The sequence below is a fragment of the Gekko japonicus genome, unplaced genomic scaffold, assembly GCF_001447785.1.
Source record: "Gekko japonicus isolate JY-2015 unplaced genomic scaffold, Gekko_japonicus_V1.1 scaffold98, whole genome shotgun sequence".
Taxonomy (NCBI): Eukaryota; Metazoa; Chordata; class Lepidosauria; order Squamata; family Gekkonidae; genus Gekko; species Gekko japonicus.
Genome location: NW_015164668.1, coordinates 439,790 through 464,427, shown reverse-complemented (window position 1 = coordinate 464,427; position 24,638 = coordinate 439,790). Strand labels below are relative to the sequence as shown.

General features: G+C 50.7%; 1 protein-coding gene across 1 annotated transcript; it reads left to right on the top strand.

Annotated features, from left to right (window-relative positions):
• The first annotated feature begins 2,202 nt into the window (after positions 1-2,202).
• On the top strand, positions 2,203-24,249 carry SMTNL2 (smoothelin-like 2). Its single transcript, XM_015409144.1, has 9 exons — positions 2,203-2,818; positions 13,840-13,927; positions 15,384-15,620; positions 16,983-17,042; positions 19,828-19,903; positions 20,099-20,269; positions 21,761-21,878; positions 22,084-22,235; positions 23,141-24,249. The coding sequence occupies exons 1-9, from the start codon at positions 2,411-2,413 to the stop codon at positions 23,265-23,267; spliced, it is 1,437 nt and encodes a 478-aa protein (XP_015264630.1). The 5' UTR covers positions 2,203-2,410; the 3' UTR covers positions 23,268-24,249.
• Positions 24,250-24,638: the final 389 nt, after the last annotated feature.

The following is a 24,638-nucleotide window of genomic DNA, read 5'->3' as shown; positions in this document are numbered from 1 at the left end:
GCCACGTGATAGGGACGAATGCCGGGCGTATTTTACGGGCGCGATCACACGAAAACATTTGGCAAATGTCTCGCACCCGTCAGCAACCCATACCAGGGAAAGTGCACTAGTTTCCAGAAAAGGCGGGGCGCAGGCAGGCGTCAGATCGCAGAAGCACTGGTATCCCTTCACATCCGTTGGTATGCGAGCAAACGTGGAACTGCGCATGTGCACAAAGGCCTACTCCTGAACTGCCTCGCCCTTCTTTGCCATGCTTCACCATCAAAGTGTAATCGTGGCTGAGGGCATGTGCACAGAGTCTCGGGGGAAATGTCTGATCGTGATACTGCACTTCAATTTGCTCCGGAGCAAAAAGCCTCGCTTCGCCCCCGGATTATCTCGCTGGTGTGACCGGGACCATTGTTAGTCTTTAAAGATACCACCAGACTTTTGTCTTATTTTGGTTACCCCCTGCAGGAGAATGAGGTGGTAGAATGGGCTATACCACTTTGAAAAGCATGAGGGAGAATCACATTTTGGAATGATACCCTATATATGAAGATCTCTCTGCAAAAAGAAAGCAGGGATACAGTCTCTTTCCCAGCTGTGCTAGTTTTCTGTTGGCAGGGAGGAACATTCAAAGATGGAACCTACCATCTATGCTTTGCAGTGGTGCAGTCCATTTTACCCCTTCCATATTCTAGTACCATCTCATTCCCATCCCACTCTCCTCTATCAGGCCTTTAGTTAAGGGGTATCATAGAATCACAGAGTTGGAAGGGGCCAGACAGGCCACCTAGTCCAACCCCTGCTCAATGCAGGATCAGCCTAGGGCATCCCTGACAAGCGTTTGCCAGCCGCTGCTTAATGACTGCCAGAGAGGGGGAGCTCACCACCTCCCTAGGCAGCCCATTCCACTGCTGAACTACTCTGATTGTAATAAAAAATAAAATCTTAATATCCAGCTACTACCTTTCTGCCCATAATTTAAACTCATTACTGAAAGTCCTGTCCTCTGCTGCCAACTGGAACAAGGCCCTTTGGGATCTACAAAACAGTTCACAGTATTCCTCCAAACTCCATGTTATGGAACCGTATTTAGGGCTTGGAAGCTGATGCTTGCAAGCTGAATGGCTGCTGCATGCCAGAGCAAAATACCAAGCACAAACAGGGCTACTTACCTGCCATAGCTGCAGAAACTCAGTGTCTAGTTGGAATTATTATTTGGGTGTTAAATTCAGGTGGAAAAGGAGGGGTGGAGCCACAGGTCTCAGATGTTAAGGAAGTGTGGCCTGCCATCCTTTGGCACGATTCTCTAGAAGGCTGTTTTGTTTCCTTCTCTTTTCCACTCAGCTGAATTCCCTGCCCCCAGGGACATCTGTAATTTTTGCCATTCATATTAGGTTTTGATCGCTAGGTCAGCATGCTTTCAGACCCAATGTTGTCTAAAATGCAGAATACAAGCATAATATAATCAAATCAATATTCTGTGTGGTGCTTCCAGCCCTGTTTGCTTCCAGAGCATTCAACTTAAGAACAGCTCCAATAATCTCTTGCCTAGGAGACAATGTTGAGACCTCCTCGGTCTGAATTATCTGGGGTGCTCATGCCCACTCTTGCTGTAACTGAGGCCTACCCTGCAGGGCTGTTGTGAGAGTTTCAAGACATCCCATGCTAAGAAGCCAAAGACAGGTTTTGTAGCAACTGTCAAACGTTAGGCGGTAAAGTAAACCATCCCTACACCTCCTCAGTTGGAGTTGTTTGAAACACCAACAATCTGCATGTGGCTGCCGCGGCGCCTAGTCTGTCCGGATCGCTTGCGTGCAAACCACTAGGTTTGCGTTTACACCTCTTTACTCTCCCAGGACCCAGGGCCGCCGTTTCCTCTCCCCGCCCCCCCCCTCGGGGGAATGATAAGGAATGTTTGCTTTGGCGGCGCACCCCAGTAACGCAGGAAAGACAAGGGATTCTGCTCTTCCCTCTCCATCCTCGGCTCTCCCCCTCCCCCGAGGTCTGCGAAGCCAGAGAAGTAGCAGCCAGGCAAGGCAACTCCCCCCATCAAGGGTCTGCTCCGGCGCCTTTGCAGACGCGTCTCTCCCCACCCCCAGCCAGGCACTGGAGCCGCAGCTGCCTCCCTCTTGCTCCCTCCCCCTTACCCCCTCCCCCCGCCTCGGCCGTCTATAAAAAGCAAAGTCCGGCTTGGCAGAAGGAGACGCGAGCAAAAGGGGGTCGGGGCACTTGCGCGAACGAGCGAGCCAGCCAGCCAGCCAGCCGTCGGATTGTTGGACGTGCAGTCCCCGGAGGCTCGAAACGTAGACCCATCGCTGGGAACTCGGGAGCGGGGGGACAGAAAGGCCGCTTTTGTCCGGGGGTGGGTGGGAAAGCGGGCGAGGGTCGCCCCTTCCTTTCTTCCTTCCTTCCGCGGCCCATCATGGACGTGAACACTGCGCGGCCGTCGGCGAGCGACATCGCCGACCTCAACAGCCAGGACGCGCAGACGGTGTGCGAGGCGCTGGGCCGCTACGAGGAGACGCTGCGCGGCGCCGTCAAGGAGATCCACGTGGACATCCAGGTCTTCAAGAGCGGCGTGGACCGGCAAGTGGCCGAGGTGCTGCGCCTGGCCAGCCCGTTGGCTCACACGGTGGCCGAGCTACAGCAAGAGAACCGGCACTTGCGAGCGCAGGTGGAGCGCCTGGCCCGGCAGGTGGAGGCCCTCCGCGGGGCGGCCGGGCTGACCGACGACTGGATGGCCGAGCCAGGCGGCGCGCCGATGTCCAAGCTGAGCGGCAGCGCCAGGTTCTCCAGCCACGCCAAGCTGTCCTTGTCGACCAAGAGTCAGGTGAGCCGCCCGGCTAGGGTCACTTACCACCCGGTATCCTCTTTTTAGAGGACATGTCCTCTTTGTTTTGGTGTCCCTCCGTCCTCTTTGGGCTGTTTTTTTTTTAAAAAAAACTGATGAAAATAACTTCTTTTTGGGTTGGAAGGTTAGGAATGTTCCTAGTTAGTAGCAGTGATCACTGCTTAAATAGCAGGGGTATTTAAAATGAGATTCGTCATAGTGTGATCACTTGTTTGAAGTAGTGAGGTGGGAAATATGCCGTCTTTTTTGCTTATCAAAATACGGTAACCCTGCGCATGGCAGATGCCAGAGTGGGCGCTGGAGAGCCACCCAACAGGGGGCGGCCCAGGCCAGCTCTCGGTGACCTCGAAGCGAGTCCCGGCGCATTGTTGGCCACATGGGCCTGCCCTCCCATACGCAACCGAGTTCCTGCCGCAAAGGAGGTGTCCCCAGAATAGGGTTTGCCAACTTCCTGTTGGGACCCGGAGTGGTCCCAGAATTACAGTGGATCTCCAGACTGCAGCGATCGGTCCCTTACCCTGGAGGAAAGGGCTGCTGTGGAGGGTGGACTTTATGGTATACCATCGATTTTAGTTGAAGTTGCTCCCCAAATTCACCCCCCAGTATGCTCCCCTGCCCCAAATCTCCAGGAATTCCCCAGGCTGATGTTGGCAACCCTACAATTCTTTGCTGCACTGCTGCCTTTTCCCTTTGAATCAGGTCCATAAGATATGATTTGCCACTGGCCTTATGGGGAAATGGACTTCTGGTTCGATTTGTACTGTATTTTAAATTGCCTTTTTGTTGCATCACACTGTAAACAGCTTTGAGCTGAATGGTGCGCTATAAATAAACTGAAGTATGAGGGTCGAGGGATTTGCAGAGGCAGCAGCCGCTGCTGGAGGGGTCCAGGGAGGGGGTGCAGAAGAAGCGGGACCCTGCTGCAGAGCCAACTGCAGGCCAGAGAGAACCAGGGGTCTTCCAGCTCCAGCTTAAAGGCTGCATTTGCCCTTCAGGCAAATTTGCGCAGAAGTGGCAGCGGATGGGAAGTCGGATTTCTCCCCCTCTTCCCTGGCCGCTGCCGCCACCACCACCGCCTTCTGGATCCTCCAGTCTCCTGAGCAAGGACCCTGCTTGGTTGGTGAGGCTGCTGTTGGACATAGAGGGTGTGGGAAGAGGGTCTTTCCCACCCAGTGCCTGTTAAAGAATACTGGGGCACCACACAAGCCAGGGGAAGGTTTGACTCTGTGTAGGCTCCAGTTTGAGGGGCATGTGCTGAACTCTTGTTGAGAAAACCTTGGCTACTGGATCAGGCTCGGTATTCGTCTGGTGGAGCTTGCCCGTCTTGGTGGAAGTTTTGGCAGAAAGGTGAAGGAAGATGGAGTCTTCGATCCTTCCCTTTCTTGGAACAAAGAGGAAGGGGTGGCTTGCTACCCAGCCAGAAAGCGAAGGGTGGGGAGGTCAAAGGTCAGGGGAATCTGCCTTAGTGTCTTTTCTGATTGTAGGGAGATAAAAGGCCACATTTGACCCCCCCCAATTAATTTGTGTGACAAGTTTCAGACTCCAAACAGAGGAAGTTAAAAGTAAGCAATTCATAGTATGGTTTCTGAATAACCAGAATCAGATTCCTTAGGGCCTAGGTCTTGGAGGGAGGGTGTGGCCTCAGGCACCTCAGCTCTGGTGCCGCCTCAGAGAAGTCACCTGTTGAGGAGAGCGGCCTCCTTCCTGTAGTTTGGCTGGAGTCAGCTGGAGCCTATGGCTACACAGGTGCATTCCCAGAATGCTGTGAGGAAGGAAAGCCTGGAGCTCACCTGACTGCGAGAGGGTCATGATAACACTGGCCTACTTTATACAGGTACCGTAAGAGTTACTGGGATGAAGCATCCGACAGTCCTACAGTGCTGAGTTGAGGAATGGTCTGTTTCCAGCACCTGGGATATAACAAAGGAGACCACAACTGAGCATGTGCAGAGTATTATCCTCTCACCATGAATCAAATCTAAGTGGTCACCAATGCTCCTTCTAAACTGTGGAGTCTTGTGAGCAAAAATTCTACTTTGTGAGCTACTGGCATTAAAGTTGTAAGCGAGCGATTTGACTACTGCATAAATTAGTTTGCTCTGGAGCCATCCTTCCTGAGCTAAGTTGAAAATGTGTGAGCCGGAGCTAAAAAACTGAGCGAGCTCACACTAACTCAGCTTAGAGGGGAAGACTGGTGGTCACCAACAGTTGCGGATGACAAAGCTGATTCTCTTGTGGGTCTGTTGCATTGAAACACAGATCTGTTTACTGGAGTAGCTTTTGCCAGTCTATATAGATAGAGAGCTCTCTTCTTGGCCTAAACGTCTGGCCTGGGATGAGGCCTTTGGGTGGTGAAAGGGTCAGCTTTTATGCGAGAAGTGGATGTTGCTGAGATTCCGGTTTCTCCAAAGCTGGAGTTGTAATCAAGTTAGCTAGGTACAGTTAAGGAAGGGCATTTTGCACATGCTCAGATTCTCTCTCCTCCCTTTTCTTGTTTCTTTAAGGGTTCTAAAACAAAGCCCCTTTTAAAGCAAAGCAGGGGAAAGGTATTTTGCGTTCCTCTTTCAAGGCATGGAAGAAGGAGAACTCCTGGAAGCTCAGGTTCTGGCTAGTGGGAGAATCAGCCAGAGAGTTTGGATGAGAGGAGGGGGGGGCCTTTTAAGTACAAACAGCCCCATCAGCCTCTTTAAATAGACCAGTGAGTGTCTGGCCCAGGCGTTGTGTTCCTGCTTCACTCTCCAAGGAGCAGCTGGGTTGCCGAGAGAGCCAGTCCATTCCCTCTGGGAGATCAGTTTGTACTTTTGGGGACTACTTGCCAACCCTTCCTGCACTGCAGGCTGAGGGATATGGATATTAACATCTTGTTGGCAGAGGACATACAATCAGTGCTCTTCTGACACTCCCAGGTAGCTGGAAACAGACTCTTGGGGCTGGAAGCTTGTTTTTGTTCAGCCTGGGAAACAGAATGCAAAGGCAATGAAGGAACCGCGCAGTAAAGATGTAAGGAGAGCCCTGCTGGGCTGGCAAAACGGTCCAGCAGCCTGTCCCCAGGTACTTCTGGGAAATTCACAAGCAGGACATGAAAGCACAAGCCACCCTCCTTTGGTTATCCCCAGCACTCGGGATCTGGTGGTAGACGATCTCTGAACAGGGGCTTCCCGTTAGCTATCGTGGTTAATAGCTGTTGATATAACCATCTGTCTTCACTCTCTAAATTTGTCTCACGCTCTTTTTAAAGCCATCTAAAGTGGTGACCGCATTCACATCCTGCGTAAACAAACTCCATATGTTAGTTTGGCATGGACTTCCTTGAGTCCTTTCTGTCCTGTGAAACCGAGGGCCCAGAAAAACAGCCAAGACGTCATGATGCAGAACTTCAGGAGATGGTGCAGACACTTCACACAGCCTGTTTGGACACAGGTCGCTGCCTATTTGGCTTGTGGTCAGTGCACAAGTTTGGGATAGATGGGCTCTTTCTAGACCAGCACAAACGCAGGCAGGTCCCTTCCCCATGGAAGTACCCAATCGGATGATGAGTTTGGGTGCTGTTCAGACATCCGAGATGCTGTCCCGTCCGTAGCCATGAGCCGCGTTCTTAACCAGAAGTGAGGATCCTGCTGCTGGTTCAGTGCTCAATTTATTCCTATGTAAAGGGAGGTGAGTTGGGATCCCTGCTCTTGCCAAGGTGGCCAACGCTCACTCTTGTAAGTCTCTCGAACCCAGGTTCAGCCTATGACCATAGTTATACAAGAGAGGCTGCTTGAGCATGGCCAGGACTTTTTTCTGGGGGAACGTGCCGGAACGGCGTTCCGGAACTTCTTCGACAAAATTCTTTTAAAAACGTTTAAAAGTTCATGAGTTTTCAGTATACAGATTGAATACTTCATTTCCCTCTTGAGAGTTCCGGCACCTCTTTTTTAAAAAAAGAAAAAAGCCCTGAGCACGACTAACAATGCAAACGGGTCCTTGAGATCAGCTGTGCCACCGGGACTTGTGGAAAGTCCACGGTTGCACTGTGAGTGACTGCTACGCCCCTGAAAACCTTTCCGAAACCAAATGAATCCCTTGTGGTGCCTGTTGCAGCCTTTCCATCTTGCCTGCTTTGGGGGTTATAGCCAGGGCTGCCAGTCTTCCTATTCTAGGCCTGTGGGGCAGTCCTCCAGTGGGGTTTCTGTGCAGTCTGGATGGCTAGTTTCTCATGACCAGTGCAGGAGTGTCTCAGCCAGATGGCAGGAGTGTCTCACGCAGACGGCATCTTTTTTTTTGGGGGGGGGGGAATGCTCCCTACACTCTTGGTTGTGCGTGACCTGCAGCACGGGCGGTGGAGCGGAGGGTGCCATCCAGCCCTCATCTTAATCGCCAAGTAGCATCTGCTGCTTTTGCACCACCGGTCTCTAAATCCAGGTCAGCGGTCGTTTCTTGGCACGGCTTGTGTCTCTGCTATACATCTCCATAGCCAGAGGGTTCTCCCCCCACCCACCCACAGCAGCTGCTGCACATAACTCCTCGATGGTAGGAAACCGGCACGGCTGTTTGAGTTCAAGCAAAGGCAGCATGCCGGTGGTGCGGCATGTTCCAGGTGGCTCTTGCTCAGAGCTGTCATTACCACTTACCAGTGACGTCATCCTGGCAGCTGGGCCTCCCGACTGCTGGGGGAGTTGGGGGAAGAGAGCTTGCAGCTGGAGTTGTCTCGAACTGCCGTCAGGCGCGGCGCAACTGTGGCCCGGCATTTCCATCAGGAAGATGAATCGCTTTTGTGCGGAGTGGTGCTGGTTTATATCACGCAGAGCTGGGGCAAGCATCTGTAACTTGGCTATCAAGTGGGACCCTTTGGGGATCTGGCTTTTGTTTCCCAAGGCAGATGCCATGTCCGGCATTGCATCAGTGGCCCCAAGTGGGTTTCTGGTGGTCAGAACTTGCCTGGGCTTTGCTCCGAGGGCTGGATGTGAGCCTCGCAGCCTCGTCGTGTAACGGGACGCGTGCCACATTTGGAGTGGGAGCAAAACTTTTTGTGCTGTACTGAAGAAGGTCAGGCTGACTTGGAAATCTGGGACACTCTACAGCAGAGCCAGCCCTGTTCTTTTTGAGCTGCCTCGAGATGGGGTCACGCTCCTTGGCAATGGTTAACTCTGCCTGTGGGGGCCCTCTGACATCATCAGAGGTTCCCTTTGGAGTTTCTGATTCCAGGAAGGGAAGGAGAAAGGGAAAGGGCTGGTTTGGATCTCAGTTGTTTTTTGCCCAAGTATAAGGTTGTGTCTTTGGGATGACATCAGTTGGGAGCTGAGTTCAGACCTGGTCACGTCTGGCTGGCTGCTGTCCCTTCCAGGACTCTGGCTTCTGAGAGACCCTCCACATGCACAATTACATCCCTAGCAGGACCTCATTTTGAATACTGTGTGCAATTCTAGTCACCACACCTTGAAAAGGATATTATAGCTTTGGAAAAAGTGCAGAAAAGGGCTACTCGAATGATAAAAGGGTTGGAAAACTTTCCCGATGAGGAAAGGTTAAGGCGCTTAGGGCTCTTTAGCTTGGAGAAACGACGACTGAGGGGTGACATGATTGAGGTTTATAAGATTATGCATGGGAAAGAGCAGGTAGAGAAAGAGGTACTTTTCTCCCTTTATAAAAGGAAGTACTTCTTCACCCAAAGAGTGATTAACACTTGGAATTCACTGCCACAGGAAGTGGTGGCGGCTACAAGCATGGACGGCTTCAAAAGGGAATTAGATAAGCATATGGAGCAGAGGTCCATCAGTGGCTATTAGCCACAAGGTATAGATAGGGACTCTGGGGCAAGGGATGCTCTGTCATCTTGGTGCTTGGGGGGGTCAACAGTGGGAGGGCTTCTGGTGTCCTGGCCCCACTGGTGGACCTCCTGATGGCACTGGTATTTCTGGCCACTGTGTGATAGAGTGTTGGACTGGATGGGCCTTTGGCCTGATCCAACATTGACATTTCTTATGTTCTTATGCTACTCAAGGTTTCAGCACCTGCTGCTTGTGCTAACGTGTGCAAAAGCCAGCATCCATAGAGAGACTTGAGTCCCTTTTTCTGGTATAGCTGGTTGATGATGCAGAGAAGCCCTGTCCTCGTTTTGCCAGAACCAACTGCAGATCCCCCAGCTGGCCACCAATGCCCATACCTGCAGACTCTGTTTTTGGTATCTCAGATGTTATCTCTGGCGTGAGGGGAAAGTTCTGTGTACAGGCTTGGAGGTCTTGAACAAAGGCCTCTTGGATCAGCCACAGTTCTTGCAGAGCTGTTCTTTCGAGCAGTTCTCTCAGAGCTCTCTCAGCCCCACCTACCTCGCAGGGTATCTGTTGTGGGGAGAGGAAGGGAAGGAGACTCTAAGCTGCTCTGAGACTCCAAGTGAAGGGCGGGGTAAATCGCATCTTCGTCTTCTTCGTCTTCTCTACCACCAGCTGTAGGAATGCAGGTTTTTGCTGTATTTCCCTCCTTCCTGCGGTCCTTTCCGACCCACAGAAACTAGATTCTGGGGGCTGTGTGGGACACTATGAATTGATAATGCAGATCAGTGGATTGTAGTGGCAGTAGAGGAAAGAGCTGTCAAGTCACAGATGGCTTCTGGCAACCCCCATAGGGTTTTCAATTCAAGAGATGAACAGAGGTGGTTTGTGATTGCCTGCCTCTGCGTAGTAGCCCTGGACTTCCTTGGCGGTCTCCCATCTAAGTACTAAAAAGGGCTGACCCTACTCAGCTTCTGAGCTCTGATGAGAGCAGGCTAGCTTGGACTATCCAGGTCAGGGCACTGCAGCGGTAAGAGGACAGAATCACCTTTTGGTCTCTCTGTTATCAGAGGGACATGAATTTTGAGGCATCACAGATGCAAGCGAATTAGTCCTTTTTACAGTAGAAAGGACCAAGAGTCCAGTAGCACCTTAAAAACTAACAACAATTTGTGGCAGGGTATGTTTTTGTGAGTCACTGCTCACTTCTTCAGATAGTTTTGTACAGTCACATTCTGCTGCAAAAAGACAGAACGACTGTTCCCGAACTTGGTCCTGGTGAGGAAATGTTTCCTTTGGAAGCAACAAAGCGAGAAAGCTTCCCATCGAGAGTCGACCACTCCAGTTATGTTTGTATACAAGCCCAGGTGCCATTTTATAACTGTCTACTTTCTTAAGCACCAATGCATTACATTGGTGGAGAAACCAAACTTTTGATAGCACCATGCACTGCCTGTCTGTTGTCTCCTAGAACAGTCCTTGGATCTGTCCATCAACAGCAAATCCCATTGCGCTCAGTCCACAATTCCATTTGTTTCAAGGTGAACAGAAACCTTATTTGCAAATTAAAGCATTACGTTGCCAGGGACTTTTTGAATAAACATCTGACTGAGGCTGCCTTCGGCTGTGAACCAGAAACACTGTCTTCCTTGTGCCATACAGATAATCCGGGGTGCTGGACAGTCAATAAGGAGCAGCTGTGTTTTCATCTTGGCAGGAAAGAAGTCAAGTGCAGGATCGGTGGAGCTGGCTGGCTTGTTTAAACTTGGTGTTTGCCATGATAACTCCTTAATGAGAGAGTTTCCTGCTTTGGATTTTGCTCTGTGTATGTGTGTCGGTTAGTCTGAGAAGTCCTCTGTTGTCAGGGATCCCTGAGGTTCTGATCTTGAACAAACATAATCAGCAACTAGGCCTTTCTCCATTCTAAAAGGAGTTGCCAAAGTGTGAACTTTCAGACAACAATTCTCTCTGGGCCCACACACAAGCAGAAGGACACAAAGAAGAAGCTTGATTTAGAATAGGTTGGCTGCTCTTCTCTCCCAGGGCAACTCGGGTCCTTGGAATTTCGTATCACTCTCAGCAGCCCTAGCTTCCGTGGGGAGCAATCACCAAACAGTTTGCAACTCCAGTGTATCCAGCTAAGTTAGCTATGTGCTGTTGAGTATGCGGAGGGGCTGTGGCTCAGTGGTAGAGCATCTGCCTTGGTATGCAGAAGGTCCCAGGTTTGATCCCCAGCATCTCCAGCTAAAATGATCAGGTGGCAGGTGATGTGAAAGACCTCTACTTGCCACCCTGGAGAGCCGCTGCCTGTCTGAGTAGACATTACTGACCTTGATGGATCAAGGGTCTGATTCGGTATAAAGCTACTTCATATGATATTTTCCAGGGAAACAGATTGTAGCAGTCCCTGCCAGTCTGAGACTTCAATACTGTGCATTGATTTAGGAGATACATGTTCAAATTCCAGATCTGCCAACGATTCAGGGTCTGCGGCGAGATACACTGTTCTCTAGTCCACTCTGGGTCTTGTCGGGTCAAGCAGATGTGCTTGGGGAGGGGTTGCCAGTTGAAACTTGGATTTTCAGGCATTCAGGGGCCAATTTGGATTGGGACTGTGGAGAGAAGGGGGGCACAAGCCTTTCCTAATTCGAAATGGCTCATGCAGCCACTGTTAGCCCTCAGTGCTGCAAATGCCAGCTACCCGGAGTCATTTCCAGGTGAGGAAAACAGTATGTGTAGGAGACTTGTGGTCCTGATCTGAGGATGCACCCAGGAAATCACGTATCAACCAGGAACCCTTAGAGCATGTCTGCTTAGCAGGTCCCAATGGGTGGACCCCAGAACAGTGTGTGATTCAGCACGTGATCATTGGCAAACTTGAATCATAAGAGCCTTCATATAAAGTAGTGAATAGCAGAAGCATCAGCTCCACTGCTGGAGAAAGTTTTCAGAGCCTCCTGCCTTTCTGGGCTGCAGCATTTTAAAATGGGATTAAAGGACAATGAAGCCTGAGCCCTCCTTCTCTCCCAGGGTGTTTATGCGCAGATCCACTATGGCATGCTAATACTGTATATTTTTAACATTGCTTATTTGAGATATATTTACATCCTGCTTATGACCATTTAGTTCTCAAGACAAACATTAAAAGCCCGACAGTTACCTAGAGGGTGCGGTGAGACGGGCCGTTTAGTCCGCTTTTGGCACGCTTCAGTAACGGATTTTATATCCACTTTCACACACCCAACATCTGCGCACCGTCCCCAGCTGTCACTTTCCAACTCAAACACCCTTTAAAACGGAGTATTTTGTTACCAGGTCCCCAAGTGGTGTTTTCCTGATTCTCTGGTTCTAGCTGCACTTTTCTGACGTCTGATCGCTCCTGCGGTGTCGAGTCACTTCCGGTTTAAACCCCCTCCCCGCTCGAAAGCTGCCTGAGGCTTCCGCTTTTCACCCTCCATTTTTTTTAATGTGTTGCCGGTGCGCGCATAGGTGGAGCTCCACCACCACGTTTAGAAAACCGACATTTAAATGGTCACTTGTTTTAGCATTTAGATGAGTTCAGGATCTCACAGAGGCCATTTTCAGGTCAAACTTTTAAAGGGAAGTCTTTTGTTGGAGGGGTTGGATTGATTCGCCCGGGTGGTTCTGCGCATGCGCCATGATAGTTCCCCCCCTTCTATGGAGGGGCACCTATGCACATGCACAAACTGAGGGGGAAAAATTAAAACCCGCCGACACATGCTCCCGCGCATCAGTAGTGTAGACGCCAGGGAGCAATGTGACTGCGCAGTGAGGCGGGATAAGGGAGGTAAGTGTGATCGCGATTATCCAGATCAAATATAATCCGGTTAGAACCAGAGCAGTTTAACCCGCTCTCAGCATGCCGTCTGACCGCACCCAGAGAGTCACTAAAATCAAAATAGCCTTGTAAAAAGAAATTCGAAACAGAAGCATAACAGTTAAGATTGTAACCCACTAAAGAATAGTTAAAAGGTGATGTCGAAAGTGTCATCAGGTCACAGTCAACTTATGGCAACCCTGTAGGGTTCTCAAGGCAAGAGACATTCAGAGGTGGTTTGTCTTTGCCTGCCTCAGGCCCCGGTCACACTGGGGGAAATAGGCGTGGCCAAAGTGCGGCTCTTTTGAGCCACACCAAAAGAGAAGCGCCCAGATCCCCCCAGCTGCCGCACAGTTCCTTGGGGGGAAGCCACGGACTGCAGAGCAAGGTGAGCCCACTGTGCAGGCGTGTGCATGCACAGTTCGGCAGGATCTTGCATGCTGCAGGAGAGACGGGCGCGCAGGCGATCACACTTCTGCCCCTGCAGCGGATTTTTCAGTAAGTACTAGTGTTTCATAGGTTTTTTTCTGATCCGCATCTTTGGCCGGAAGAGACGGATCGGGGACGGGGGCGCGCCGCTTCCCAGATGTTGCGGTGTGATCGCGCCCGCTTGGTGTGCCCCCGACCCGTCCCTCTTGCGGATCAAAGCCTCCCGTGTGACCGGGGCCTCAGCAGAGCAACCCTGGACTTCCTTGGTGGTCTCCCATCCAAGTACTAACCAGGGCTCACCCTACTTAGCTTCTGAGATCTGATGAGCACAAAACCGAGGTATTTACCTGCTGCCCCACATCAGTCAGGCTCCCTGTATCACTGAGGGGAATGAATGTTACTAATTCATTTGCTTATTCACCCCCCCCACCCACACACACATATGTTACTATATTGTTTGTAGCAATAAGATGAACTGTTTTGGGAAAAGAAGAGAATATGAATCTTTGACAGTGGAAACTGGAGCAGGGGGCAGGGCTTCTTTTGTAAAGTTCCTTTTCTAAGGACTAGACAGGAAGGACCACATTGGTTTGGAAGAAAGGTTTGCCTACCTTAGCATCCATTTCACTGAGGGATGCAATTTTTGCACCAGATTCTGAGTCGATGCTTCGGTGGCAGACTGCACCATGCCTACAAGAGATTGTGGGTCAGGATAGGTGTTTTGCATGCATATGATCTCAGGTTCCTAGTGGAGAGCCACTGCCAGCCTGAGTAGACAGTGCTGGCGTTGATTGGGCGATTCAGTAGATTTATTGCCTAGGTGAGCATCAGCAAACAGGCTGTTTGAACAGTCAGCATAGTCCCAGGTGCCTCTCCTGCTTGGGTCTTTTGCTGGCTGATCATCTTTTGCTCTGCACAGTCAGTATGTGCAGCTGTCTTGCCCGTTTCCCCGCCTCCTCATTGTTCTCTTATCCCTTTTGCAGAGTTTGGACTTGGAGGATCATAATGATGCAGAGAGCAGGAAGGCTTTTGATTTCTCTATAGTTGAAAATGGACACCAGCCTACAGGAGGTAAGAAGGAAAACTCCTGGGGTGAAATGGATAAGTTTTCTTAAGAACTGCCTTGAATGTGGTTGGGTTCCAGACCATGAGAACCATCAAGGCAACCTTGGGGATGATGGAACTTCCTTAAATTAGATGATTATCGCATGGTTGCTCCTAAGTGAGGGACATGGCTCGGTCTCCTCGCTTTCTCTGATCCCTACTTCTTTTCCAGAGATGAGATAGGAGTGGATGCAGGGTGGCTTTCTACACTCTGGGGGTTTTTTGTTGAATGTTTATCATGCCTTGCTTTGACTTTAAAATTACAGCAAACGCTTCCCAAGCCTCTCCGAAAATTAATGAAAAGTTTTTTTAAAGCCACAGTGAGATTTTCCCCCCTGATATGTCGTTAACATGCTGCAAAAGGCCATGCAAATGGAACAAATTGGCCTCTTATTTTCTGTGACCCACAGTTGAATCTCTGAGTTGGAAAATGTCATGTGTGACACCAGAATCTCTAGCACAGGAGTCCCCAGCTTTTTAGAGCCTGTGGGCACCCTTGGAATTCTGGCACAAAATGGCTACCACAGGAGGTGGAGCCGGCCACAGAATGGTTGCCACGGCTTAACTGCAGTCACACAGTGAAGATCCTTGTGCTATGGGGGCAGCTGGTGCCAAAGCAACATTTTTAAAAATCTGCACAGCCAATCAGAAGTCTTGCTGGGCAAGACTTGGCCCCATCGACTTCCTAAAACCACTTGGCAGGCACCAGAAAAGCTGTTAGCAGCAGGGCTATTTTTGGGCAGGAACGCACAGGAACGAAGTTCCGGCTGGTTCCCGAGTTGGCCACGCCCAGCAGGAACTTATTAGCACAATAGGCCACACCCAACAGCAGAAACTCATTAGGATTGGCTACATTAGGGGTATGTGGCCTAACATGCAAAGGAGTTCCTGCTAACAAAAAAGCCCTGGGTTTTGACAACAAACAAGGTAAACAGAATAAGAAGCAAAAGGTGGGTGTGGCTGGATGACCACACCGCTGGTAACATGGGGGTGTGGCCTAATATGCTAATGAGCAGTGATATCATGGGTGTGGCCTAATATACTAAGGGGTTTCTGCTGTTGGGTGTGGCCTGTTATGCTAATGAGTTCCTGCTGGGGGTTTTCTACCAAAAAAGCCCTGGTTAGCAGGCATCATGGTGCCCTGGGCACCACGTTGGGGGCCCCTGCTCTAGCGGATGAGAGCAATTTAGGATGGAGTTTTTGTGCTGATTTACTGCTGTGTTTTGCACAAACTACCATAACTGACATCACTGTAAGGGAAGACAAATGCCCCCCACCCGAAGCTGGGCAAAGTGATTTTTCAGGAATGTGAAACAGAACTTTCAAAAATAAATAAATCCTGTGGTTTTGCAGTGAATGTGGAGCACAATCAGGCATTGACTTCTCACACTGTCTCCCTACTTGCTTTGTTTTTGGATTTCAGGCCTGGCCAAGCTTGCTCCGGAACCAGCCTCACCTCTTCACCTGCCAAATGCAACCCCTGAGGCACACGCTCCAGCAGTGAGCTCACGGATGCCGCACCTTCCGGTTACCGCGGTAACCAGAGTATCGGAAACCTTTTCAGGAGAAACCTCTGGGGGGCCAATTACACCGAGTGTCCCTGGAGGGCAGCCGAACAAAAGCCACAGTGAGGCTGTGTCAAAAACTTCAAATCAATCAGGTAAAAACCCCAAAGAGGCCCCCAAAGGGGGAGTCAGACAGGGGTAATCCTGGCTCCTTGCAAAGAACAGCCCCTGAGAAGCTTTCTGAGCTCTCTCCTTGACAAAGAGTTGGTACCTTCTTAGGTATGGGGTTAATTCGCTCCTTGACTCTCCCAGGCAGTGTTACGGGTGCCATCCCTAAGCAGAGTTGCACCTTTCTAAATCCAGTGAAGTCATTCGGCTGAGAATGGTGTAACTCTGCTCTGGATGGCACTGTTAGTGTTGAAAAGGAAACAAGCACAGCTAGGCTGGGAGGGATTAGGACTCGAAGGGATTAGAAATGGGATATTTGGGGGGCTTTGCTACAGAGGGGATGAGGTATCCTCCAGAGAAATTCAAAAGAGCAGGGGTTTTGCACAGTGGAACTGCACTGAAGAGAAGAAGAAGAGATTGGATTTATACTCTGCCCTTCACTACCCAAGGGAGTCTCAGTGCGGCTTACAAACTCCTTTCCCTTCCCCTCCCCACAACAGACACCCTGTGAGGTAGGTGGGGCTGAGGGAGCTCTTGACAGAAACTGCTGTTTTCCAAGAACAGCTGTGCCAGAACTATGGCTTGCCCAAGGTCATCCAGCCAGGTGCAAGTGGAGGAGTCGGGAATCAAACCCGGTTCTCCCAGATTAGAGTCTGCGCTCCTAATAGGGTTGCCAAGTCGCGGTGGAGGATCGTATGTCTTCGCAGAATCCGTGCTGTGGGGACGGCAAGACGCGTTGCAACCGCTGTCGCCAGGATTTGACGCAACACATCGCTCTGGCAATGGGGCTCCAAATAGCCCCGTTGCCAGAGCGACGCGTAGCGTCATGTCCTGGCGACGGCGGCGCAACGCGTCTCGCCATCCCCGTGGCACGGATTCTGCGAAGACATGCGGATCCCCCACCGCGATTTGGCGAGATTTGGGAGCCCTAGCTCCTAACCATTACACTAAACTGACAGGAAGAGCTAGGCCTACGGGCTGACAACTGCAAAAGTGGGGCTCCATTTAGGGGGCGACATCTTCTAGATCTGCTTTGTCCACAGTGTGTGGTGGCTCGTGGCTGGGCGGTATCCTCTTCAGCAATCCGTTTGCTGTACCCCAAACCATCTCTGAGGCAATTTGCTGTGAGGTGGGGGCAGCGGCCTGACAAAGAGGCCAGAGGAGGGTGGGGTAACTTTCTTGTATTACTTCACATGGGTATGTGTGTGTGTGTGAAAAGGTCCTCCTAGGAGAAAAGTTGCATGTGTTAGAATTATGTTTTGTACCAAAATTTCAAATCCTCGCACTTAAAAAAAATATATTAAAACACACCGGAAAGTTACTGGCTTTTCCTCTCCCGCCTCCCACAGTGAGTGCTGTGAAGAGCTGGAGTTCAAGTTCTGTCAGGACAAGTACCTCCGTCACCTCAGGTAAGAGAATTGGTTCGACTCCCCCTTTCCTGGCCCTCAGAAATGCTGTTGCCATGGCTACCTCCTGGTGATGAATTTCTGAACCAGTCTGGAGGAAGGGCTGCTTGGCCAGAATAGGTTGCCACGGGTTCACACAGCCATGTTTGCCCAAGCAGTGAGGACTCACTGAAGCTCAGGGGACCAGTGATTTTGATGGGGGTCATTTCCTGCAGGAGCGCACAAGGGTGGAGCTCCGGCAGTAAAGAGCCCAGGGGGCGGGCACATGCAACAAGCCCCACCCCCTGCTCCCAGCAGCCCTCAGTCAGAGCAAGAAGCAGTTAGGTAAGTTGCAGAGCCCCCCGGCCCAAAACAGTCCAGTGGCACCTTTAAGACCAAGTTTTATTCAGGTACTAGCTCTCCCTCCTCTGCGAGGACAGATCTGCATGTCCCCCCCCCCCCAATAGCTAGCAATCCAAAACAGTCCAGTGGAGCCTGAGTGGTGGGTGTTGCCTTCTGACACACTTCCGGTGATGTCAGGGTGTGTTGCATATGCAAATGAGTTATGCTAATGAGTTATGCTAATGAGCTTCTGCACCTCTTTTTCTACGAAATGACCCCTGGATTTTGGCAAGCGACAGACCCAGTTGGATCCATTGATTTAAACTGTTCATCCCCCACTTTCTCAAGCATTCAAAGTGGCTTTTGGCTCATTTAAAACAATCGTCCTACAAATACATAAAGTCACTCTGACTGATCACTAAACTAGGCTCATTCAGACCAGCTGCGGATAAAATGGGACATATAGCAGCACTTTTAGATGTTTAGGAATTCAACTAGCAGACTGATAGTCCAACCTAGCCTGATCTCATCAGATCTTGGAAGCTAAGTAGGGTTGGCCCTGGTTAGTACTTGGGTGGGAGACCATCAAGGAAGTCTGAGGTCCCTACACAGAGGCAGGAAATGGAAAACCACCTTGGCTTATCTCTTGTCTTGAAAACCCTAGGGTCTTGGGGGTGCCTGGCACCTGAGCACTGACAGAAAAGATGCCAGGCCAAGTTGAAGGAGAGAGAGTCCTTAGACTTGGCACCATTACTGAGAAGTTCCTAGCCTTGGTCACCATTGCCTGCTTCTCCTTCAAGGCCCACCCAGGAAGGGCCTTTCTGCAGTGTTGTAATAGACAGGCAAGTTCATACTGCAGGAAACTGTGTAGCACTTTAAGAGCTAATACCAGCAGTTTGAGTTGCACCCAGAAACAAAAGAACTACCTATTTCAGTACCTGAGTGGTAACGATCACTGCAGCGTGTCTCTGGCTGGACAACACTCTGGCTGGACAAGCTGGTATCCCAGAGGTCTTCTAAGGTGGCTCCACGCAGATCCCATTACAGCAGTCAAGCCTCAGTGTGTCCAAAGTGTGGGTTAGTGCAGTTGAGTCTTGTCTTTCTAGGAAAGGCTGCCGCCACTGTAGCTGGTGAAGTGGGCGGCGTTGAGACACCGATGTTACTTGGCTGTCCAAAGTTAGAGACAGATCTAAAAGCACCCATGAGCTGTGAACCTATTCACTCAAGGTGGGAGATCTCTCACCTTACAACACCTCCAACCACAGCTGGATTCAGTTTGTTTACTCTCATCCAGTCTGTTACTCCCTCCAGGCACAGCAAGTCTTAGATGAAAAAGTTGTATGTTGTTGGCATACAGGAGACACATCTCCCCCTCCTGTCTAGATGGGGGAGGGGAGGGGTCATGGCTCAGTGGTAGAGCATCTGCTTGGCATGCAAAAGGTACCAGGTTCAATCCCTGAATTATCCCTGGATTTTCCACTTGAAGGGGGAATACAGTTCTTTTCTTTATTGGGAACACTTAGCTGACATTTTCCAGATGTAAAACGTCTGAATGTGGCCTGGCTCATGGTATCATCTTTCCATTTTCATGTAAGAACATAAGAATGTTTGGATCTGTCCCCTGCACCCATGGCGTCATAAGTGCCAGGTCTCCTTATGTATTTACTTAAAACATTGACATCTTCCTCTTCCAAAAAGCTCAGAGCAGGTCGCTACGCAAGTTAAAAGAAAACACTGATTACATTTCTATCTGTGACTAGCGGGCTGGATCCAGCCAGGTTTTCCCACTAAATCATACCCAGTTCCCCTCTATATTACACGTGATCTTTTTACATGCAAGTCTTTTGATTCCCCAGGATAGCCTTTCTGGAAGTCAAAGGGGACCCATCCTTCCTTTTTCCCAAGCAGAAAAGCTGGTTGGATCTGACCCAATGAAAATATAACTAAGACTCAGCCCTATAATAAATCAAATTAAAAACATAAGTGTGCATCAGCTTCAGCCATTTATAAATTTTACTGTTCAAATAAACTATGTCTCAGTGTCCAAAGTCTGCTTGAGCTAATCACTTCCAACTGAAGACTCTCTGGAATTAGTGCCATTTCATGGGCTTTTCTGAAGACCAAGAGTCACGATTTTGCATACACCTTTAGGCAGCCTGTTCCAAAACAGCTACAGAAAAAAATGTCTGACCAAGGCCAACCATAGTGCCGTCCAGAAAGGGATGGGGAAGAGAAATTTGTGGCAGCCTGATCTCGGCCATACATGGTCCTTTTCTCCTCCTGCACAGAGCCTGGTTCCACTGTCAGTGAGTGAATGGTTTATTACTATCAAAGACCATCTCAGACATTCTGTTGTTAACTTTGCACACACAGCAGTGCCCCAAAAGCAGACTGCTGCCTGCTGGAGCCATCTCCAAGGACGACACGGTGGAAGGAAACTTACTCCTTTGTTTTGTTCCTTGTGCAGAGAAATCCTCTTCCGTCACAAAGTCCACGTCGGCCATGAGCTATGGAATGACTGGCGGAACCCAGGCTAGCGAGAGGTGAGCCTGCTTGGGTTGCCAAGCGGTGACTTCTGTGGGGAGGGGGCTGCAGTCGCCTTAACCCTAATGCAGGTTGGTATGCCCAAGTGCGGCCTTCTGCCACTGTCCTGCTTCTGTGGAGTGCTCTGGCACCATCTGCTGCGGCTCCATTGTCCTGAAATATTTGTTGATTTTCATCTTCTTCTTTTTTTACAGTGTGACAGCCAGCCAGAATGACATAGCCTCCAAACCCCACTCCCCGCCTCCGACGGCCCATCGGCCAGTGGAAAAACGGAGAGAGTTGGTGAGGTCTCAGACGCTGCCCCGCACTTCAGGAACGCAGGCCAGGAAGGCGCTGTTTGAGAAGTTTGACCAGGACCGTGGAAAGTATGTTGATCCTGGGCCTGCTCCAGTGACTTAAATGCAAGGGAGGGGTGGAGGGAGGAGGGCGAGATCCTGAGAGCAGCATGAAGTCTTGGGCAGCTCTGTACAAGTGGGAGGGCAGGTTTGTGAAAGGACTTGGTTAATATGCTTCCAGCAGTGTCGAGGCATGCACTGGTACCCCTACTCCCCCAGCTTACACAGTTCGTCTGGACCAGTCTAGGACCAGAGCTTGTGTGCTGTTTGGTGCAGTGTTAACGTCGGGCTAAGACTGGGAAGACCCAAATTCAAGTCTCCCCTTGGCCACGGAGGTCACAGAGTGACCTTGGGCTCCTCTGTTGCTGTCGAGCCTACCTCACAGCGTGGTTGTGAGCATAAAATGGAGAGGAATTGCGTATCAAATGGAGGTGGACAGACAGGACAAAATGTGATTAATGAATGATAACTCTTGCATACCCTGTAAGACCAACTAGAAGTTTCCCACACTGCACGGAGGCCAGTGCCCACCAAGCACTCATACACACAGCACAGCCTCAATGTGAACAGTTCAGCCCATCAGCAAGCTATGACGGGAGGTTTTGGGGGGTTTTTTGGCCAGAGTAGGGGGGTGCTTGTCAGTATTCCCTCTAAGCTGAGTTAGTGTGAGCTAGCTCACAGTTTTTTAGCCTCCGGCTCACACATTTTTGCCTTAGACTCAGGAAGGATGGCTCCAGAGCAAACTAATTTAGGCAGTAGCCAAATTGCTCGCTCACAACTTTAATGCCAGTAGCTCACAAAGTAGAATTTTTTGCTCACAAGACTCCACAGCTTAGAGGGAACATTGGTGCTTGTCTGAGGCCAAGCTAACTGGACAAAAAGAAAGAGGGTTGAGGGGTAGTGTGGAGATCCTGACAGACATCAGGAGATAGCCAGAAGTGAGGAAAGAAGGAAGCAGAAGCAGAAGATAATCCCAAGGCAGGGGGCCACCTTTAGGGGGTCCCTGCATGGTCGTGCCAGAGGCATCTGTGGATACATACCGAACCAAAGGACAGCCAGCTGGGCATTTGTGAACAAGTGCAGCTGTGCTGTGGATTTCATGCTAAGAACATAAGAGAAGCCATGTTGGATCAGGCCAACAGCCCATCCAGTCCAGCACTCTGTATCACACAGTGGCCAAAGCCCAGGTGCCATTAGGAGGTCCACCAGTGGTGCCAGAACTCCAGAAGCCCTCCCACTATTGCTCCCCATGCACCAAGAACACAGAGCATCACTGACCCAGACAGAGTGTTCCATCTATGTCTTGTGGCTAATAGCCACTGAGGGGCCTCTGCTCCATATGGTAATCCAATGCTAGCCTAAGCCAAAGTCCCCCAGGGCTGTTCCCTCTGTCCCTTCCCCCAAATAATCATTGTCTTAAGCAAGCCAAAGTGCCAGTGGCAGAAAGCAGAGGAGAGCGCAAGCATCACAGGCCTAGGCGGTGCTTGCACCCTAACCTTCATTTCTCCTGCTTTTGTCCAGGGGGAAAGGGGAGATTCGGCCTAAGCTAAAAAGATCGCAGAGCTTTGGGGTTGCCAGCGCCAGCAGCATCAAGCAGATCCTCTTGGAGTGGTGCCGTTCAAAAACCATTGGCTATAAGGTAGAGAATCCTCTAGCCTCTTTGCTGCTTTCCTTGCCTCCTTCTTGAGACTTCACGGGAGTGGGGGGGGGGGTAAGTGAAGCTCTGCAGCGTCTGCCCCACAGAGACTCAAGACGGGGCACCCAGCTTGCCTTCCCAGTGGGGTCAGTGTGACCCTTTCTGTGGTTGGAATGACCATGCTCGAATTCTCCTTGTCTTCTGACAGCACATTGACCTGCAGAACTTCTCATCCAGCTGGAGCGACGGGATGGCCTTTTGCGCTCTTGTCCACTCGTTTTTCCCAGAAGCATTCGATTACAACGAGCTCGACCCTGCCAAGCGCAAGGAGAATTTTGAATTGGCGTTCACAATGGCAGAGTGAGTACTGCGTTGCCCTTGAGAAGACAGCAGGCCAGCCGGTTTATGGCAAATCCCCAGCTGCTCAATGCAAACGAGAGTCTGTGTGAAACCCAGGCCTTAGAATCTCTCCTCCTCCACCACCACCCTTCTAATCCCCATTCTTGTTCAGCCTTGGGGTACTTTTGGAATGTTGAGAATGGGAGGCGGGAACCGCCACAAAATGGCCACCATGGAGGGCTGGGGCCAGTCACAGAATGTTGGGAGGCTGTAAGGAAGCCAAACATCTTCCTATGATGAAGGTAGCTGTTTCTCAACGGATGCTCATGGCAAACAGATGAGACACATCTGTAGAGGATTCTTGAGAGCCAGTTTGGTGTAGTGGTTAAGAGTGGCAGACTCTAATCTGGAGAACCAGGCTTGATCCCCCACTCCTCCACAGGCAGCCAGCTGGGTGAGCGGTTCTCTCAAGAGCAGTTCTCTCAGAGCTCTCTCAGCCCCACCTACTGTCTGTTGTGGGGAGACGAAGGGAAGGAGATTGTAAGCCCCTCTGAGACTCTTAAGTGAAGGGCAGGGTATAAATCCAATCTCTTCTTCTTCTCCTCCTCCTCCTCCTCCTCCTGAGCACCTCCTGTTTCAGTGAGGTGGAGGAAACCAGGACTGGCTCATGCTAATGCTTTGGGGGAGAAGCTAGGAGACTCGCCGGCGGCCGTTATGGTGCACACAGGCACCGTATTGGGGATCACTGATATATAGCATATGGGTGCCATTTGAGAAGGGGATGAAATAAGGCTCCAAGGAAACCCTCTAGGAAGATGGCCTTTTAGAGAGCCAATCTGATCAGGCTCCCTTCCTTTGCAAATTTCCCTGTTTCCTTCTGGATCCGTCCTGACCGGCTGCTACTGACCAGTTGCCCTCTCTTCTAGGAAAATGGCCAGTTGCGATCGCCTGATAGAAGTGGAGGACATGATGGTGATGGGCCGCAAGCCGGACCCGATGTGCGTCTTCACCTACGTGCAGTCCCTCTACAATCACCTCCGCCGCTTTGAATGAAACTGGGGAGGCCTTATGATGGCGAGAATGGGGCGTGGCCACAGCTCCTCTCGTTCCCGGCGCTTGCTGCTGCTCTGCCGCTTGCGTCACTGACACGACAGCCGCTCAGGAGGCTCCCAAATTTTTGGAGGCCAGTACAAGCCAAAAGGAAGCCGGGCACTCGGCTCCAGGGCTGGTCAAAACAGGATCTCCAGAACCAATCTAGTCTCTGCAATGGATTTTGTTAAGCATGCTGGAAGCCGGACGGAAACCCTCGGCGATGCCGAACCTGACAGCTTCGATTCTCTGACCTGGAAACAGGGCACTTCCCTTACCCATCTCTTTTAAGTAGAAAAGCAGGCAGAAACCTCATGATGTTGGACAGGAACAAGCACGAGTTGCCGTGCATGCAGAAGTTCCTGGAAGTTGGTCTGCCGTGTGCCAAAATTTGCATCTGCCCCTTGGAGCATTACAAAAGCTTGCTTCTAGCCATTTAATCATCCAAATCCTAGGCAGGGAATTTTCTATTGCGAGCAGCTATAGACAAAACGGGTTATAATATGCAAACGGGGAGGGTCACATGAGTCAGGCCACAAGCTAGAGACTGTCTTTGGTCTATAGAAATTTCCTCCTTGCTGCAAGCTGGGCTTACTGATGATCGTTGTCATGGGTGAGCCGTTCCATTGGTTTGTCTGTGGAGTAATCACTCAGTCTGTAGTAGCCTTGGGGGTGGGAGCCCAGCTTACTCCTCCTTAGGATGTGCTAAGCTTGGGTGATGCAAAGAAGCCATCGACAGCTCATATCCCCGTGGGTTGTTCAGGAAGCCCTATATGCCGTGATGTGCAGCAATAACCTGTGCTTTGAAAAAAGCACACTTCCGCTCTCTGAATAAAGTACGCAAATGGAACGTTATGAAAATAAACTATATTTGCATGGCCATAGCCTGCTTCTGCTAGCTGCCGGGAGGAACAAAGAGCTAACCAGTCCATGGATTGCCCCCCCCCCCCAAACCGGAAATTCTGGCCCCCTCTGGCTTTACCTTCTGAACTATCCCACGCTCACTACCATGGCCATTAGGACTCAGAAGCACAGCAGCTTATCCAGAGTGGAGGTTCTTCATCTCTCGATTCCTGCACCGGAGAGACTGTGCTTGCCTAGTGCAGCTGGAGCGGGGGGAGAAAGGGGGCTCGCCTCCCACTTGGCCGCACAGCCAAGCCTCTGCTGTTGAGACACCTGCAAAGAGGGGAGCGCATAATTCTCAAGCACCCTGTTAGTCCAAACCAAGCAGGCGATGGGAGTGGCTGCAAGCCTTTGCCCCTAATTTCAGAGCGGGAGGGAGGTCTCTGGTCAGGTGATGAGGGGAAAAGGTTCCAGCCCTTTCTCGGAGACCTT

Excerpts from the sequence above, each read along its gene's own strand:
- SMTNL2 (XM_015409144.1), top strand. The coding sequence starts at position 2,411 with ATGGACGTGAACACTGCGCGGCCGTCGGCGAGCGACATCGCCGACCTC. Across the intron at positions 13,928-15,383 it reads TGGACACCAGCCTACAGGAG|GCCTGGCCAAGCTTGCTCCG; the intron begins GTAAGAAGGAAA and ends TTTGGATTTCAG. Across the intron at positions 22,236-23,140 it reads TTGGCGTTCACAATGGCAGA|GAAAATGGCCAGTTGCGATC; the intron begins GTGAGTACTGCG and ends CCTCTCTTCTAG.